Source organism: Xenopus tropicalis, chromosome 9 (assembly GCF_000004195.4).
Source record: "Xenopus tropicalis strain Nigerian chromosome 9, UCB_Xtro_10.0, whole genome shotgun sequence".
In the NCBI taxonomy this organism is placed as follows: Eukaryota; Metazoa; Chordata; class Amphibia; order Anura; family Pipidae; genus Xenopus; species Xenopus tropicalis.
Window position 1 is genome coordinate 20315283 of NC_030685.2, and position 18089 is coordinate 20333371.

The window sequence follows — 18089 nt, forward strand, 5'->3', positions numbered from 1 at the left end:
AGAGGCTGAGGGAGGAGGGATATAGTACAGTTATGTAGTACAGAGGCTGAGGGAGGAGGGATATAGTACAGTTATGTAGTACAGAGGCTGAGGGAGGAGGGATATAGTACAGTTATGTAGTACAGAGGCTGAGGGAGGAGGGATATAGTACAGTTATGTAGTACAGAGGCTGAGGGAGGAGGGATATAGTGCTTTTCTGTGGCACAGGCAGAGGTACAAAGCAATAAAGTTCTGCAGTATCAAGGCTGTTGGGGCAGAATGTTCTGCAACTTAATTGTCAGGGGAAGGATTTAATTGCAGCCTAATTCTGCTCCTTGGCACACACACATGTAGCAGCACATGGCTTCCATTAGCCGCTCAAACCAAGCTTCTCATGAGAAAACTACCCCCCCATAAAGTATATAGGCTCTCACCCCTCCCCCAGCCTTCCTATATCCTGTGCTCTATCATTGCTATGTATGTGAATAGGAATATGTACCCTCTAGTATACAGAGAGGGCGCTCCTCCTCTTAATGCACAGACATTAGGGCACCTACCTCTCCCTTCCTTCTAATGTACAGATATCAGGGCACCTACCTCTCCCTTCCTCCTAATGTACAGATATCAGGGCACCTACCTCTCCCTTCCTCCTAATGTACAGATATCAGGGCACCTACCTCTCCCTTCCTCCTAATGTACAGATATCAGGGCACCTACCTCTCCCTTCCTCCTAATCTACAGATATCAGGGCACCTACCTCTCCCCTCCTCCTAATGTACAGATATCAGGGCACCTACCTCTCCCTTCCTTCTAATGTACAGATATCAGGGCATCTACCTCTCCCTTCCTCATAATGTACAGATATCAGGGCACCTACATCTCCCTTCTTTCTAATGTACAGACATTGGGGCACCTACCTCTCCCCTCCTAATGTACAGACATCAGGGCCCCTACCTCTCCCAACACTAATACACAGATACCAGGACACCTACCTCTGCCCTCCTCCTAATACAGATATTAGGGCACTTTCACCCCCCCCCCCCCCCCACACACAGGTATGAAGGCACTTACTTTTCACCTTGTTCTAAAAAAGAGGCACCAGGGCACCTATCACTCCCCACCTTCTAATACACAGATATCAGACACTTAATTCTTCCCTTCTTCTAATATCTGGAACCTACCTCTTCTAATTCACACACATCAGACTTTCTACCTCCTCCCAATACACAAACTCAAATAATTCACAGATAAAAGGCACCTACCTCTCCTAATACACAGCCTTCTCCCTCCTCCTAATACACAGATAAGGGGAACCTACCTCTCCTAATACACAGCCTTCTCCCTCCTCCTAATACTCAGATAAGGGGAACCTACCATTCACCTTCCATCCCACTCTCACTTTCTCACACATTCGGTATGTCGCTCCCTACCACAAGCTGTTGGTGAGCATCCAAAGCTGCCATAACTCAAGTTACACCAGAAATCATTCTTTATGAAGGGGAAGTCCAGCAAATTGTGCTCCCTGGAAAATGAGTCAGATTTTTTTTTTTTTTTTGCATTCCCAAAAGGTTGGAAATGGTTGTGCAACTGCAGCCACGAGCTAGAAACATGACGTCTCCGTCCCTCTGAGGAGACTAAATACAAATCTGCTTATTTTTCTGCGCAGAAAAACAAAAAAACCGTCAACGGCTTTTTCTCAGATAGAGTGATTTAACGCATTTGGCGCACAACCCTCCTCCCTCTGAATGAACCCATTTTCTCATATGTTCATTGATTTTTTTTCCTTCCTTACAGACAGGGATGGATTTAGAGAACTGGTAGGAGCCCAAGGGGCCCAAGACAAATTGCCCTCACTGCCGTACCCTAAATTTGGTGCTGTTCATAAAACCAACTGCATTGTATAAAACCCACTTATTGTACAGCACTGTGGAATATGTTGGAATAATGTTAATAATAATTATGTAATTCTGTAAAAACGCCCGTATATATAATATAAAGTCAAGCTGTGTATAATATATATGATATTTATGGGAAGGGCAAGACATTGGCATCCCTTGGCCCCTCTCTACCTTGAGTGACTTTCAGATGCCAGAAGCACCAGAGGATGCTAGGATCAGTGGAACCCTGTTCTTAAAGGGGTTGTTCACCTTTAAATTAACTTTTTTATGATGTAAAGAGTACTATTCGGAGACAATATATAATATAATAAATTTGAGGTTTTTGAATTATTTAGCTTTTTGTTCAGCAGCTTTCCAGTTTGGAATTTCAGCAGCCGTCGGGTTGCTGGGGTCCACATTTCCCTAGCAACCAAGCAGTGGTGTGAATGTGAGATTGTAAAATGAGTAGGAGAGGCCTGTACAGAAAGATAGGTAATAAAAAGTAACAATAGCCATTAAATTGTAGCCTCACAGAGCAATAGCTTTTTGGCTGCCGGGGTCAGTGATACCCATTTGAAAGCTGGAGAGAATCAGAATAAAAAAAAAAAAAATTAAGACCTATATAAAAATTGCTAAGAATTGCTCATTCTATAACATATATGTAAACTTTAAGGTGAACTACTCTTTTTAATGCCTACTGTAAGTACAGGGCTCCATGGCACCCAGGCAAGCTGGCACCTACTGTGGCTGGCACCTATTGGCAACTTTAATCTAATGCAAGGTGCAGAACACAACCTGCACTGTAGTTTTGGCCTGGCCGACAAGTTGTCACCTTGAATCTGTCTCCCAACCTAGGAACTTACCTGACCCACCATGCCATCATAACTTATAAACCCACACCCACCCTGCCCATATCTGGTTTCACTGGGAAAGGGGGACAAGTGCAAGATTATAAATGAAAGTGGCAAGTGGGCAGGAATGCTGGGAGGTCATTGGGTAAAATTAGGCATGGTACCTGCCTGTGACCTGCAAATAAATGCTTTGGTGGCCAAAATCCACCCAACCCCTGGGTTTTGGAAGGCCTGCACAACCTTACTGCACTAACTAATGCTAGGAGTGTAAAGGTGCCCATACACCTTAAGATCTGCTCACTTGGCGATGTTGCCAAGTGAGTGGATCTTCTCTCGATATTCCCCACCTACAGGTGGGTGATATTGGGAGAATCCAGGCTAATTCGATCAAATTATTACGGCGGGTATAGGCAAAGTCAGTCCAGGGACTGCATCAATGAGCCGATGCGGTCCCCGATCCAACTAGATTTTTTAACCTGCCCGATCGAGATCTGGCCGATTTCAGGCCAGATATCGGTCGGGCAGGCCCGTCAGTAGTGCCCATACACGGCCCGATTAGCTGCCGAATCGGTCTAAGGGACCAATATTGGCAGCTAGAATCGGCCCGTGTATGGGACCTTAAGTTATGCCAGTACTGAAACTTGGCCACTGCTTGCCTTTGTGGCCACTTGATCAATTTGGCCAATCATCGTCTGGTTTGAACATGCCAAAGCAGATCAGCCATAATAGAAAATAGACCAATGATGTGATATGCTTGGGCCATTGATTGGTTGAGAACTGCACAGTCCGCACTGCTAACCAGTGATTTGACTCATTGACTTTGGGGCCAAATCTCTGCAGTCAGGCCACCCACATGTATGGGCAAACTGTGCTGAATCTGACCAGTTGGATACCCTGCACATCGGCCTCATTTCTGGGAAGTTTGTTCTGTGTCAGTGGCTTAATTGTACAATATCTATATCAGACAGGTATTCCAAAACTTGCCCTGTATGTGAGTATCTTGAAATACAAGGTACTACGTGCCTGAATTCCTTATGGGTAACAGTGGTACCAGCTGTGCACTTACTGAAAGAATCCCACAGCTGTGCAATGGCCACCATTGTGTACAGCTCATAAGCCATGTAACTGGGATTGGCATTCTCCGATGCTCTGATATTAGTTCTGTGTGGGGAGAACTGTTTATAAAGGGTGCTTGTGACAGTCACAGCTGTGCCCCAGTCAGCAATTCCCAAAGCTTCATATTTGCTTGCTGGTCCCCCCACTGAGATCTTCAGATTGAGGTCTCTGTTGCCATGGTAAAGTCAACAGTAGGGTCATCTAGTAAAATGAAGAGGGTGCTATGGGGGCTTATGTTGAGAATTTTACAAACAGACAATATTTGGGCTTAAATATCACAGCTATGTTTGTAAAGGGGGAATGGGCAATGTGGACAGAAAGGATGACGCCATAATTCAGTGGTTCTAAGTGATGCTTAGGTCCTACGTGCTGGGAAGGTACAACAACCCTATCATCAACTGAATCCCCTCTGGATAGTTCGTATAGCTTTCTTATACACAATAACTTGCATGATATACAGTGGTGTGAAAAACTGATTTCTTATTCTTTTGCATGTTTTTCACACAAAATGTTTGTGATCATCAAACACATTTAACTATTAGTCAAAGATAACACAAGTAAACACAAAATGCAGTTTTTAAATGAGGGTTTTTATTATTTAGGGAGAAAAAAAATCCAAACCTACATGGCTCTGTGTGAAAAAGTAATTGCCCCCTGAACCTAATAACTGGTTGGGCCACCCTTAGCAGCAATAACTGCAATCAAGAGTTTGCGATAACTTGCAACGAGTCTTTTACAGCGCTCTGGAGGAATTTTGGCCCACTCATCTTTGCAGAATTGTTGTAATTCAGCTTTATTTGAGGGTTTTCTAGCATGAACCGCCTTTTTAAGGTCATGCTACAACATCTCAATAGGATTCAGGTCAGGACTTTGACTAGGCCACTACAATGTTCATTTTGTTTTTCTTCAGCCATTCAGAGGTGCATTTGCTGGTGTGTTTTGGGTCATTGTCCTGCTGCAGCACCCAAGATCGCTTCAGCTTGAGTTGACGAACAGATGGCCGGACATTCTCCTTCAGGATTTTTTGGTAGACAGTAGAATTCATGGTTCCATCTATCAAAGCAAGCCTTCCAGGTCCTGAAGCAGCAAAACAACCCCAGACCATCACACTACCACCACCATATTTTACTGTTGGTATGATGTTCTTTTTCTGAAATGCTGTGTTACTTTTACGCCAGATGTAACGGGACACGCACCTTCCAAAAAGTTCAACTTTTGTCTCGTCGGTCCACAAGGTATTTTCTCAAAAGTCTTGGCAATCATTGAGATGTTTTTTAGCAAAATTGAGACGAGCCATAATGTTCTTTTTGCTTAAAAGTGGTTTGCGCCTTGGAAATCTGCCATGCAGGCCGTTTTTGCCCAGTCTCTTTCTTATGGTGGAGTCGTGAACACTGACCTTAATTGAGGCAAGTGAGGCCTGCAGTTCTTTAGATGTTGTCCTGGGGTCTTTTGTGGCCTCTCGGATGAGTTGTCTCTGCGCTCTTGGGGTAATTTTGGTCGGCCGGCCACTCCTGGGAAGGTTCACCACTGTTCCATGTTTTTGCCATTTGTGGATAATGGCTCTCACTGTGGTTCGCTGGAGTGCCAAAGCTTTAGAAATGGCTTTATAACCTTTACCAGACTGATAGATCTCAATTACTTTTGTTCTCATTTGTTCCTGAATTTCTTTGGATCTTGGCATGATGTGTAGCTTTTGAGGTGCTTTTGGTCTACTTCTCTGTGTCAGGTAGCTCCTATTTAAGTGCTTTCTTGATTGAAACAGGTGTGGCAGTAATCAGGCCTGGGGGTGACTACAGAAATTGATATTGAAATTGAAAATTGAAATTGATAAACCACAGTTAAGTTATTTTTTAACAAGGGGGGCAATCACTTTTTCACACAGGGCCATGTAGATTTGGAGTTTTTTTTCTCCCTTAATAACGTAAACCTTCATTTAAAAACTGCATTTTGTGTTCAATTATGTTATCTTTGACTAATAGTTAATGGTTTTTGATGAGCAGAAACATTTAAGTGTGACAAACATGCAAAAGAATAAGAAATCAGGAAGGGGGCAAATAGTTTTTCACACCACTGTATACTTATAAACAGTGCTTATTGATGGCAGCAGTTATATCAGGTGCTTAGTGGTATCACTTATGTCACATGACTCTTTAAAGCTTGTGTGCTAAATGGTATAGTCACCATCTGGGCAGGGATATGGGACACACAGGACTGCAACGAGGAGCTTGCACTACCACCAAAGGGAGGAGCTTGGACTTGTCATTGATATGGCCAGGCTGGTGTAGTGACTCTATGACTACTTTTGGCAACCTTGTGAGTGCTATTAGCCTAAAGGTGGCCATATACACTCGCCAAATAAGTGGATCTTCTCCAGATATGCCCACCTAAGGTAGAGGCAGTATTAGGCTAATTCGATTGTTTGGCCATAGGGCCCAATTTTAGGCCAGATATCGGTCGGGTGGGCCAGTTGGGGGCAGAAAAGCTGCCGAATCGGTCTAAAGGACCAGAATCAGCAGCTGAAATCTGCAGTGTCTCAGCAATGTTTTTTTTTCCCTCAACAATGTCTCCAAGACAAACCATTAGGGTGAGGTCAGATGAAGCGTATATCCGCTTCTCTCAGTTCTTCGCTTTTCTGCCAGGCTGAGAGAAGCGGATCCGCCTCTGTACGCTCTGTGTGACTGCCTTATAGACTATGGCTACGGCCGAGTGTGGGCACACAGAGCGAAGCAGATCGGAGGTCGGCCTGGAAAACGGAAAAGCTCCCCTCTGTGCTGGGAGAAGCAGATATATGCTTTGTCCGACCTCACCCTAACAATATGCAGAAGAATTGGGCTCTTTCTCCCAACTTCTCGCTTTCATTATGCTGTCATGTGACCATATACTCATTTTATAAACTTATATATTTACATTTTTGTGAGAGGAAGGATCCAGCTTATGCAACTTTATGTTTTTTTTTTCTTAGGCTAATGTCACACCAGGCGTAGGGCGTATATTTTCGGCAAGCGAAAAAACGCTTGCCGAAAATACCGCCATACGCCTTCTACCTGTGCCTGCACCCGAATGAATAAGCTACACTTGGGTGCAGGCACATGTAGCCGATATCCACATAAAAATGTGAGAGAATGCAAAGTCTTGTGTTTTTATGCGTTTTTCGGCTACATGTGCCTGCACCCGAGATCTCATTCATTTGGGTGCAGGCACAGGTAGGAGGCGGATGGCGCTATTTCCGGCAAACGATTTTCGGCTTGCCGAAAATATACGCCAGACACCTCGTTTGACATTAGCCTTAGATGCCTACAGGCCTGGACTGGTGGGAAGAACACAAACAATTAAAATAGGTCCTGTCATTTCAAGCACACAGATGCCCAAACAGCCCCCACCAGCCCAATAAATAGTGACTGTCTATGGCATCTTACAGCAGCCCCTCTGGCATTTGCCAGAACCCACAGATTGCCAGTCCAGGCCTGGTACACATTATTTGCAAATGACAAACAAGTGCCAACTCCAGCCCCACCCCTCATCTCTCTGTACAAATACACATGGCTGTATAGAGAATCCTACAGCCTTTTTTCCCTCCATGCATGTTACAATAAAATGACACATAGGGAGTGTTTTGTGTCCCCACTCTGACTGCAGGAAGTGTGTGGGATTATTGTAGGGACCGGGGTCGTGGGAAGTGCTGGCCGAGCCGAGGTGAAGACTATAAATAGTAATGGGCTGATCCTATCCCAGCGACAGCACGCGTAGGAACATGCATAGACTCCCATGTACATGTATATATACTCCCACAAACATACACTGAGCCGTTACCTAGAACTGACTCAAGGCACAGCACAACTTGCTACTTTGCTTCCTATACATTTGGCAGAAGGCACAGGGAATCCTTGGCCAGAAATGCTCTGGTAAGCCACCTGGAAAGTGCCCACGCCTGCACATCTGCGTAATGACTTTCCAACTGAGTAGAATGTGGCCCTCAGTTATTTAAAAAAAATAAAAAAAGCTCACCTATAAGATCAGTGACACACGGAGAGATTAGTAACCGCGCGACAAATCTTCGTGGTCGCGGGCGACTAATCTCCCCGCAATGCCATCCCACCGGCTAGAATTTAAGTCCCCGGTGGGATGGCATACGTGGCGTTGCGATTTTCCAAAGTCGTCGAAGTTTCCTCGCAAGGCAACCTCGACAAATTGCGGCGCCGCATATGCCACCCCACCGGCAATTTATATTCTAGCCGGTGGGATGGCACTGTGGGCAGATTAGTCGCCTGCAACAACTGCCCGTGTGTCATGGTCCTAAAGTGTGCCTTCCCACTCCCCTGTTCCACTCAACCTGTGTTGCATTACTTGCAAAATATGTGCAAACTCTGCCCATATCTGATCTTGCCAGTTTGCAATTCTGTTCCTCGGTGTGTGTGAGCTTCTTGCTGCCGTGTAGTCCCTGACCAGACTTTGTCGGATGGCAGGCCATCACAGGCCAGACACATTTCTCATTAGGTGGCCTCGCATTTGTTGTCGTTGGCTTCTTACTTTTCTGTCTCATACTGTCTCCAAAATCATTATCATCTGTTGTGGGGGTTCCTATCATCCTCCATAAATCACAGCTCAGGAACATTTGTTAATTTGTCAAACTGAATACATAGTCGACATGTGTAATTTATTATTCTTGCACCAGGCACACACGCGCTTGTGTTATAAACTATTCCATGGCACACACATGCTTGTGTTATAAACTATTCCCTGGCACACACGCACTTGTGTTATAAACTATTCCCTGGCACACATGTGCTTGTGTTATAAACTATTCCCTGGCACACACATGCTTGTGTTATAAACTATTCCCTGGCACACACATGCTTGTGTTATAAACTATTCCCTGGCACACACATGCTTGTGTTATAAACTATTCCCTGGCACACACGCACTTGTGTTATAAACTATTCTCTGGCACACGCATGCTTGTGTTATAAACTATTCCCTGGCACACACGCACTTGTGTAATAAACTATTCCCTGGCACACGCATGCTTGTGTTATAAACTATTCTCTGGCACACACGCACTTGTGTTATAAACTATTCCCTTGCACACACACATGCTTGTGTTACTATTCCCCGGCACACACATGCTTGTGTTACTATTCCCCGGCACACACATGCTTGTGTTACTATTCCCTGACGCACACATGCTTGTGTTACTATTCCCTGGCACACATGCTTGTGTTACTATTCCCTGGCACACACATGTGCTTGTGTTACTATTCCCTGGCACACATGCTTGTGTTACTATTCCCTGGCACACACGTGCTTGTGTTACTATTCCCTGACACACACATGCTTGTGTTACTATTCCCTGACGCACACATGCTTGTGTTACTATTCCCTGGCACACACGTGCTTGTGTTACTATTCCCTGGCACACACGTGCTTGTGTTACTATTCCCTGGCACACACATGTGCTTGTGTTACTATTCCCTGGCACACACGTGCTTGTGTCACTATTCCCTGGCACACACGTGCTTGTGTTACTATTCCTTGGCACACACACGTGCTTGTGTTACTATTCCCTGGTATGCACATGCTTGTGTTACTATTCCCTGGCACACACATGCTTGTGTTACTATTCCCTGGCACACACGTGCTTGTGTTACTATTCCCTGGCACACACACATGCTTGTGTTACTATTCCCTGGCACACACGTGCTTGTGTCACTATTCCCTGGCACACACGTGCTTGTGTTACTATTCCTTGGCACACACACATGCTTGTGTTACTATTCCCTGGTATGCACATGCTTGTGTTACTATTCCCTGGCACACACATGCTTGTGTTACTATTCCCTGGCACACACATGCTTGTGTTACTATTCCCTGGCACACATGTGCTTGTGTTACTATTCCCTGGCACACACATGCTTGTGTTACTATTCCCTGGCACACACATGCTTATGTTACTATTCCCTTGCACACACATGCTTGTGTTACTATTCCCTGGCACACACATGCTTATGTTACTATTCCCTTGCACACATGTGAATAGTTAAAATGAATAAATAAAAGTGTAGCTGTAATTTTGCTTACCACTAGTGATAAACTTAGTAACCATATCATGCTAAATGGCAGACTGCTTCTGTAACGAGGATACGTAAATATGGGGGTTAATGAGTGGATGGAAAGCCAGAAGCCCCCTGCTAAGTGCTCATACGCTGACTTTACTGTCGGTATTGTTGTCACTGAATGTGTGTATGTGTATCTCTATTAAGACTATCATTATGGTTTTATCCTCTCATATATACGTGCAATTATGTAGAGAGGGTGTAATTCAGTGTAATTCCATCCTACTCTGCTGTGTAATAGTTAAGGGAAACTAAACCATACATATATTTAGTAGTTCAACATTGCATGGAAACCCTCATGGTAAGCCCCCTTATAAAAATTAGAAGTAACTGAAATGACAGTCTGCAGTTCCCACTGAACCTCATTGCCATCCTGTAATATAGAGAACTTGAATCTGCCCCTTGGGGATTTCTTGCTATTGCTAAACTACAAATGGGGAGCCCATACTGCTTTCCAGTGTAAGGGACAGTGACTTATTTGGGGTCAGCGATACCCAAAATGCATTGCCATTCCTAACTTCATTTTCTCCCCCCCCCCCATCTTTTTTTTTAATTTTAGAATGCGCAAGGGCACGACAGCAACAAAGACTCTCGGGTGCAATGGACTAACTCAAACAGCCACTTGCTAACATCTGGGTTCAACCAGGTAATTTCCTACACTCCTCAGTGTGACTGCGAGCTGCTCTGCACAGTAGGGGCACTACTATGTGGCAGTCGCTACCAACCTGTGGTCCTGGTCCCCTTATGGTGAGTGGAGCAGGTGGAGGGCCCACAGCCAAAGGCCAGTAAGGGTTTGGTATGGGGAGAATGCCTGTTTGCTCTTCTAGATACACATGGGAGCCCAGCTTAAAGGCCAATTAGGGCTAGGGTAAACATTTAGGGTAATCTAGAAAGTTCTGAAATATGGGAAGGCCATCTTCCTATAACAAATAATTCTCATTTTTAAAAACGATTCCCATTTTCTGTGTAATAATAAACCAGTAACTTGCACTTGATCCCAACTAAGATTAATTCTTATTGGAGGCAAAGCAATCTTATTGCGTTTAATTAATGTTTAAATTATTTTTTAGCAGTCAATATGTTGCTCTATCTTGTTATAGACTAATGGGGTTCCTGACTTAAGGATGAACGTGCAACAACCATTGCTATATAGTTTAATGGGAGCCAGCCACATTGCTCTCTATTAGACATGATATGTGAACTCCCCCCCCATCCATTCTGTTCAAATTCATCTTCTATATCTTGTTAGCTTTCCTTGTTATCGTTGTTATTTACTTCTTGAAATAATTCTCACACACTCTCTACACTTACAGGTCAGGGAGAGAGAACTTCTGCTTTGGGACATACGCAGCTTCAGTCGGCCATTGACCTCTTTCACTCTGGATGCTTCGTCCGGGTAGGAATCCATTTTCCCTAGAATCCTTTGCTGTCAGCACTGCGGGAGTCAATTGCTTTCTTGTGATATTGGTTATTCCCATCTATTCCTATTTATGTGCTGCAATAGGGTGATATATAATGCCCTCCCCACTTCTTTTCCTTTATTCTACTACTAATATCTAAAGCATAGAGTTTCTGTGTCGTCAGTACTTTAAAGCCCTATACTCAGAATGCAGTATGGTGCACATCAAAGTGTTTGTTGGAATAAATATTATAGCGAGTGTTACAGGCAATGTTTTGGTCCCAGTGGCCCTACTTTGTGTTTGGCAAAGGGCTTAGATTAGGATCAAAACATTTTCTGTTTTATTTTTATTTTTTTTAAAAAAGGGAGGCAACAGCCTTATGTAAAAGACAAGCACAAAAGCAGTTAACTAATTGGCACCCCACAGTATTTCTATCTTTCTTTCGCCTTTAATCCCCTTTAGGGGGAAACCTCCCTTGTCGCGGGCAACTAATCTCCCCGATATGACATCCCACCGATGAAAATGTAAATCGCAGGTGGGATGGCTTATGCCCCGTCTGCCATGTTTTAGTCCCTCCTCCCCTGCCAGGATTTCAAATGATGCAGAAAGAGATGAACTGTTTTGCAGCTGGATGTTAGCATATAAAAATGGTATTAATTGATACTTTTTTTGAAGGAATAGATTACAGTGATAGCTAGTGATGAGCGAATCTGTCCCATTTCGCTTTGCTGAAAAATTCACAAAAGTACAGAAAAATTTGTGAAATGGTGAAAAATTTTCGAAACGAGGGTCTTGCGTGGCGTTCAAAACTTTCTTTTTTACTGGAGCGCGAATATTTTGCCTCGACCACGGCCATTTTGATGTGACCATGCCCAATTCACGGAACGGTAAAATATTTTTGAAACGTAGGTGTCACATGACCATTTTGAAGCACGCAACTTTTTTTGCCACGACTGTGCCTATTTTGCTGTGGACAATGCCCACGCCTTTTTTGACGCGCAACAGATTTTTCCATGGCGAATATTCGCAGAGGTTTGTCAAAACAATTCGCCATGCCTGGAGGAAAAATGTACTCATCACTAGTGATAGGTATATTAGGGGTTTCTGTGTTGTGTGGGGCTCATAACAAATCTTGGTTCAGAGACTGGAGTTCCTTTTTAAGGAACCAGGAATAATCTGGCCCCATTCAGTGATACCGCTTCTGCCCCTGCCCATACCGATAGATATCTGGGGCTACTTTTATAGAAATGGCTGACTTGCTTATTAGACCCTCAGGATGATAGATCCAGTTTTAATATTGCCTTCTTTTTAACAACTGTAATAAAATTGTAGTGACCTGGTGCTGTTGCGAGGAAGTGACACTCAGACGGCGCAGTATCGGCAGCCTTGCAAAGCACATACCTTTCTCAGAATGGCTACATTGTCTTACAGAGGGAATGACTTCATCATGTAAGATTTAGACCTGTCACTTGCATGCTGTGTCCCTTCAGCTGTTACTGATCTACAGCCCCAAGCTCCTTCTCACCATTGTTTGCCGGAGGTTGCTGAGAGTTGTACGTTGGCATCAGCTGGGGCGACACGGATTGTTCATTCCGGCCAGAGAAAGGCAATGAGATATGCGTCTGCTGTCTCAGGTCAAGGAACAAGCTGTGCAGAATGCATTTTGTATTTACTTCTACTGTAACAGCCTGGATCCTGGAAATGAGGAAAATTGGGGTTGAGAGGGGTGTATAATACGATATTTGTGAAAACACACTTTTAACATAAGGAATATAGCTATTTCTCATACTCTGAGAATCCACACATTCTAGATGGTCTTCTGGCTTTCTGTTAGAGGTGGGCAGTGTTATAGCAATGGGTATTGCTGCAAAAGTAAGTAGTAACTTGCTATCTCAAGTGTACCCTTAACTCTTGTATCCCCTGAGAATTGTTGAAGGGCTAAATCTCCATCAGAACTGTAACCATGTGAGCCATTCCATCATTGGTACCACGCAGAACATATACAACTATAGGGTATGGTGGGATTGAGCTTGCAAGGTAGACTCACTATGCTGGTCTGCTGGTCCTACCCAACATCATATATCTACAGGTAGAGTCCTGCAGGGGTCAGGTAGCCATGGGTTACCTGCAAAAAAAGCGGGTACCCTGCAGGTTGTGGGTAGGATTTCTGGATGCAGGTGTAGATGTGGGTTGCAGGTCTTATCTGTATTTCTTATTTTATATTATATATATCTTACTCTTTAAAACATTTTTTGAACTTTTTTTCTTCCCTGCCAACTTCCAGTGATGTCACTTCCAGTTTGCAGCAAGGCTGCAAACAGCTTACTGTTCCTGGTGGTCATTGGGTCGCGGATTGGGTAGTGGATAAGGCAGTTGTGGATAGGGTCAAATGTTAAAAATTGGTTCCGCACAGGACTCTATAGGTACCAGAGAATTTGTCTGACATATCGGAACCCAGCTCAACTATAAACAGTATCAAAGGTTCTGTCACGGTCTATGTTCTAAAATCCAGGCTGTCTACATACATAGATTTACGTTTCTCTTTTCTATTCGTATGATCTCTCTACTCACCTTCTGGAAAATGCCCGAGGCTTGGGTACGGCAAAAAATGCAGGTATTGGGCAGGAAATTAGGTTGGTGGCTGGTCAGTGTGAGGTTGCAAAGGGCAAAGAACTAGGGCTGCCACCTCTTTTGGAAAGAAATCCTATATTTTCATCTTTCTTCCCTATTAATAACATTAGCATCAAGCACAATTTTACTGGCCAGGCTAGTAAAATACCAGCCAGGTGGCAACTCTAGCCAGAGCTAGGTATAGACAGAAGAAACAGCTTTGAGGCAGGCGCAGGGGGTGTGTGGATACACAAGTAATGAGAAGCAGCAACAATGGAGAATGTTATGTTAAATACGTCCCAGAACACATTTCAGGTGCAACGCCAATTTTATGTACAGTCTAATACCCCCAAACATATGGTAGTATAAATACAGATTTCATGTATTACTATACAATAAATGCATGGCAGGTTATAGTGGCAGTTTCATGTATAATAACCCCATTACACAAGGCAGGAGAAATTTAGTGCCAACTTCATGTATAATACTGCCATGCTCTTTATTGTAGCAAATTAATTGGAGATGGTTTGGGGGGCTTAGCCCTGCCAAGCCTTCGTTAAAACCCAGCCATGCTTGTCTGTCTTTTAGCATCATACCAGAGGCTTTAGTATTCTGCTAGAAGATGCTTCATTGTCACCTAAAATCAAATAACAAATTGGGATCCCATTAGCCTTGGTTTATATAGGCCTATAGTGGAAATAAAAGAGGCCTATTGGAATCTTTCCCAAACTGGGACCCATTAGGGACAGGGAGACTCTCTGGTACTGTGGCAGGCCAGGCTTAAAGAAATTTCGCGCAACTTCAGAAAACCGAAGCGACGCGTATGCCATCCCACTGGCAGTTTACATTCTTGCCGGTGGGATGGCATTTCGGGGAGATTAGTCGCCTGCAAAAGCGGAGATTTATCGTGGGCGACTGTGTGTCGCTACCCTAACAGTGTGTATCATACGCAAATGCTCTACTTGCAGGAGGCAATTGTCTTCTTTCCATAGGACTTTCCGTAGGATTTATTTCCCAGCATCCTTTGATTTGCTCAGATGAGCTGTGAATGATATTGTGCATAGTTACTGCTTTTCTTGGTTGAAATGATTGCCTTATGCCTTATTGTTATACGGTCCCTAGCCCACTTATCTTTGGCTCTGCACAACCAAATATCTGCCCATGTAGACACAAAGATCCCCCATGCCCTTCCTGTGCAGAGCCGGTACTATAATAACAGTAGCCTGGGGCTATTCTAACACCATGTTTATGGCCACAGGATGGGAGGAGGCTGTTTATTACACACATATTGGGCACTTAAAAAGGAATGTCTTTTCTCTTTTTATGGAGGTCAGAGGCCAAAAGCCTCGTGGCTGCATTTTGTTGTGTGCACTCAGTCCCTGCCTAGGGCCACACAGAATGTCCCAGAGACAAGTTGGGTCCAGTGCTGCCAGTGCAATAAAAGACAGATAAAGCCTGAGACATCCGATGCTAGACAGACACAGGTCTGTTGTTTATTTTTATAGAACCCTAAAGAATCTCCGGGTTCTGCATTTAGCATTACAGAGTGACCCATAAACACAAAGTAGTGATCATGAGCTATCCCTAACAAAAATGAAATTGTGTTATTGAATAGAGGGTCAACTGCCCAAAATGACCTCTATTGAAATATGGCATAATTATGGCATAATTAGATGTTCTGGGTCTCCCAGCAGACTTCTATAGGACCCAACCCAGAGTGAGATATATATATACACATTGATGCTGTATGGGCAGCTGTAATCCTGAGCTTCTGTTACAGCTGCTTCACCTGCTGCCACCACTGTTACAGCCGTGCTTGTGCAGAATTATGGTTATATCTACAGTTGTAATGACAAAAAGCTTATAGCTTGCTTGGGGTAATGTCATTCATGGGAAGTTTTTACAGCAGCCTGTCTCAAGGGAAAATCTCAGGGATAAAAACATGTCTAATTGGTACTAGTTGCTTTAGTGTTTTGTTTAATGGGAAAGGTTGTAAGTAAGCAATTGGGCACAATTATCACCAATTATGGGGATGGGCATTGAAAATCAATGGCCTAACTAAAAATTTACTAGGCCTCCTGCACTCTTGGGGGCCCAGGCTTATGTGTTGGGAAGGGGCGGGGCACGAGGAACAGTTTGTGGGGGGAATGTAACCATAATTGCCCTGGAAATTATTTTGTCCTATTCTATTTGTTGGTAGGGCCCTTTGCCCAGGGGTCCTAAGTGACCAATGGGCTAATAAATGCCCCCCACCCCGGGGGGGGGGGAGGACCCTTCTAATATTAGTATGGGGCCAGTTGGCTACTAGCTATTACTCAGTGATTGCTCTTATGTACCAAACTGTATATCTTTGCACTGTGGTAACACACTAACACATTCATGTACAGTTCTATCTGCTCCAGCCAGATAGGTCAGAAGAGGGAACGTATATATAAGGACAAATGAAAGGGGAGGTTGATTTGCGGGCTGCTTGAAGCATATTTTCAGATTCCAGACAGCACGGCCGGCCAAAGCAGTGTTCTGAGTAGGGGAACCGCAGATTAGAATCAGACAGGAAGGTGAGGGTTCAGGCAACAGAATTGCTGACCTGGTGAATATGACAGTGTGGTGGGAGAGGATCACTGAGTGATTATGGTGCTGATGCCAATTGGCCCCAATTCATTATAGGCAGTTAGTCTTGATGTAAACAGTATAGTCTAATTGCAAGGATTCAAGCGGGCTAAAGAAAGTGGTGGGCCCACCTGGAGTTTATAGCAGAGGAAGGAGGTAGATGCAAGTCCCCCTACAAGCAACATCACGGTGAAGGTTAGATAGCACCTATAATGGTCAAAAACACTACAGGGCTCAGTAAGGGCTGCCATCAGGGAGGAGAGTTGTGTGGGGGACAGTCGTGTGATATGCTCAAGGTCCCCAAATGATCAGATCTATGCCCGATATGCCCACCTTGTGGGCCAAATGATCCCCAGTTTGCCCAGCTTGTGGGCCAAATGATCCCCAGTTTGCCCACCTTGAGGGCCAAATGATCAGACCACATTGATGGGATACGGGCCATTGGAACAAAAAACCGCATCAAGCACCCGGTTTTTGGGCAGATATTGGTTGGGTAGACCTGGCTGTGAGCCCCATACAGGGACAGATAAGCTGGCGACTCAGACAATCGGCAACTTTATTGGCCTGTGTATGGCCACCATTAGTAAGGTTTCTGTAGGTGTAGGTCAGCCAGGAAGTCCAGACCTTGTTGTATGATTTTTGTATGCCATTCTTTCCTCTTTTTTTTTTTTATTTCAACCAATAGAGCTCCTGCCCACCAATGTGTATTTTGTTCTTTAACCATTAGGACCCCTGAAGGGGGGGGGCAGATAATAATGTTGTATGGGGCCCTGAGATTTGTGATGGTGGTCTTGGTGTAGTATAGCAGTTAAATGATTAGATGATTAAATGATTACCAGGAAAGCAAATGCAATGGAGCAGGGATGGGAACAGGGTAGGTATAAGGGACCCTGTGGTTGTTTAATGACATGTATATGGGTGGGGGTCAGCTTTTATAGTTACTGGAGGTTGATCCTGTAATAGGGCAAATATAGGAACAGGGCAGTTAAATTGGAGGGGTGAAGGAGAGGCAGCCTGCAATAGATTAGACACAGGGACAGAGCTGGTATAATAAAAGGGGACCCAGAGGAAGGGCAGAATTAGTTATAGGGGGGATAGCTATAACAGTGCAAAATAATTCTGGGTAAATTGTTCCTGAGAGATGTAGGAACAGGGTAGCACTATTTTTTGTATCATTTGTATTATATCTTATTTGTCTAAAACACCCCCTGTGTTTTTTCCTGAGTTTCATACTATATGATTATTATGATTTCTATAGCACCGACATGCATATGCCTTGGCTGCTTTCTATCTCAGCTTCTCCGTTTGCATACAAATCTGCTAAAGTGCTTTATTTTCCATCCTTCTACCTTCCTTTTCTTCATCCCCCCCCCCACTCGCCGCTGCCTTTTCCTCCCCTCTCCTAGTCTCCTGGACAGATCTGGGTTTATTTAGCAGGGGCTCAGGCAGAGGCCGATTTCCATAGCAACCATTAAATAAACAGGTCAAGCCAGACCTGAATTGTTCTCTTTCCAATATGAGCTACACCCCCCCAAC

At 44.2% G+C, this 18089-nt stretch overlaps 1 protein-coding gene across 1 annotated transcript in view; it reads left to right on the plus strand.

The window, feature by feature from the left end:
* Nucleotides 1-18089, plus strand: part of coro7 (coronin 7) — a 79410-nt gene that overhangs the window by 15070 nt on the left and 46251 nt on the right. The window contains exons 8-9 of the mRNA XM_002932462.4: nucleotides 10493-10579; nucleotides 11247-11329. Of these exons, the coding sequence (XP_002932508.2) occupies nucleotides 10493-10579; nucleotides 11247-11329 (170 nt within the window). The remainder of the gene's footprint in view (nucleotides 1-10492; nucleotides 10580-11246; nucleotides 11330-18089) is intronic.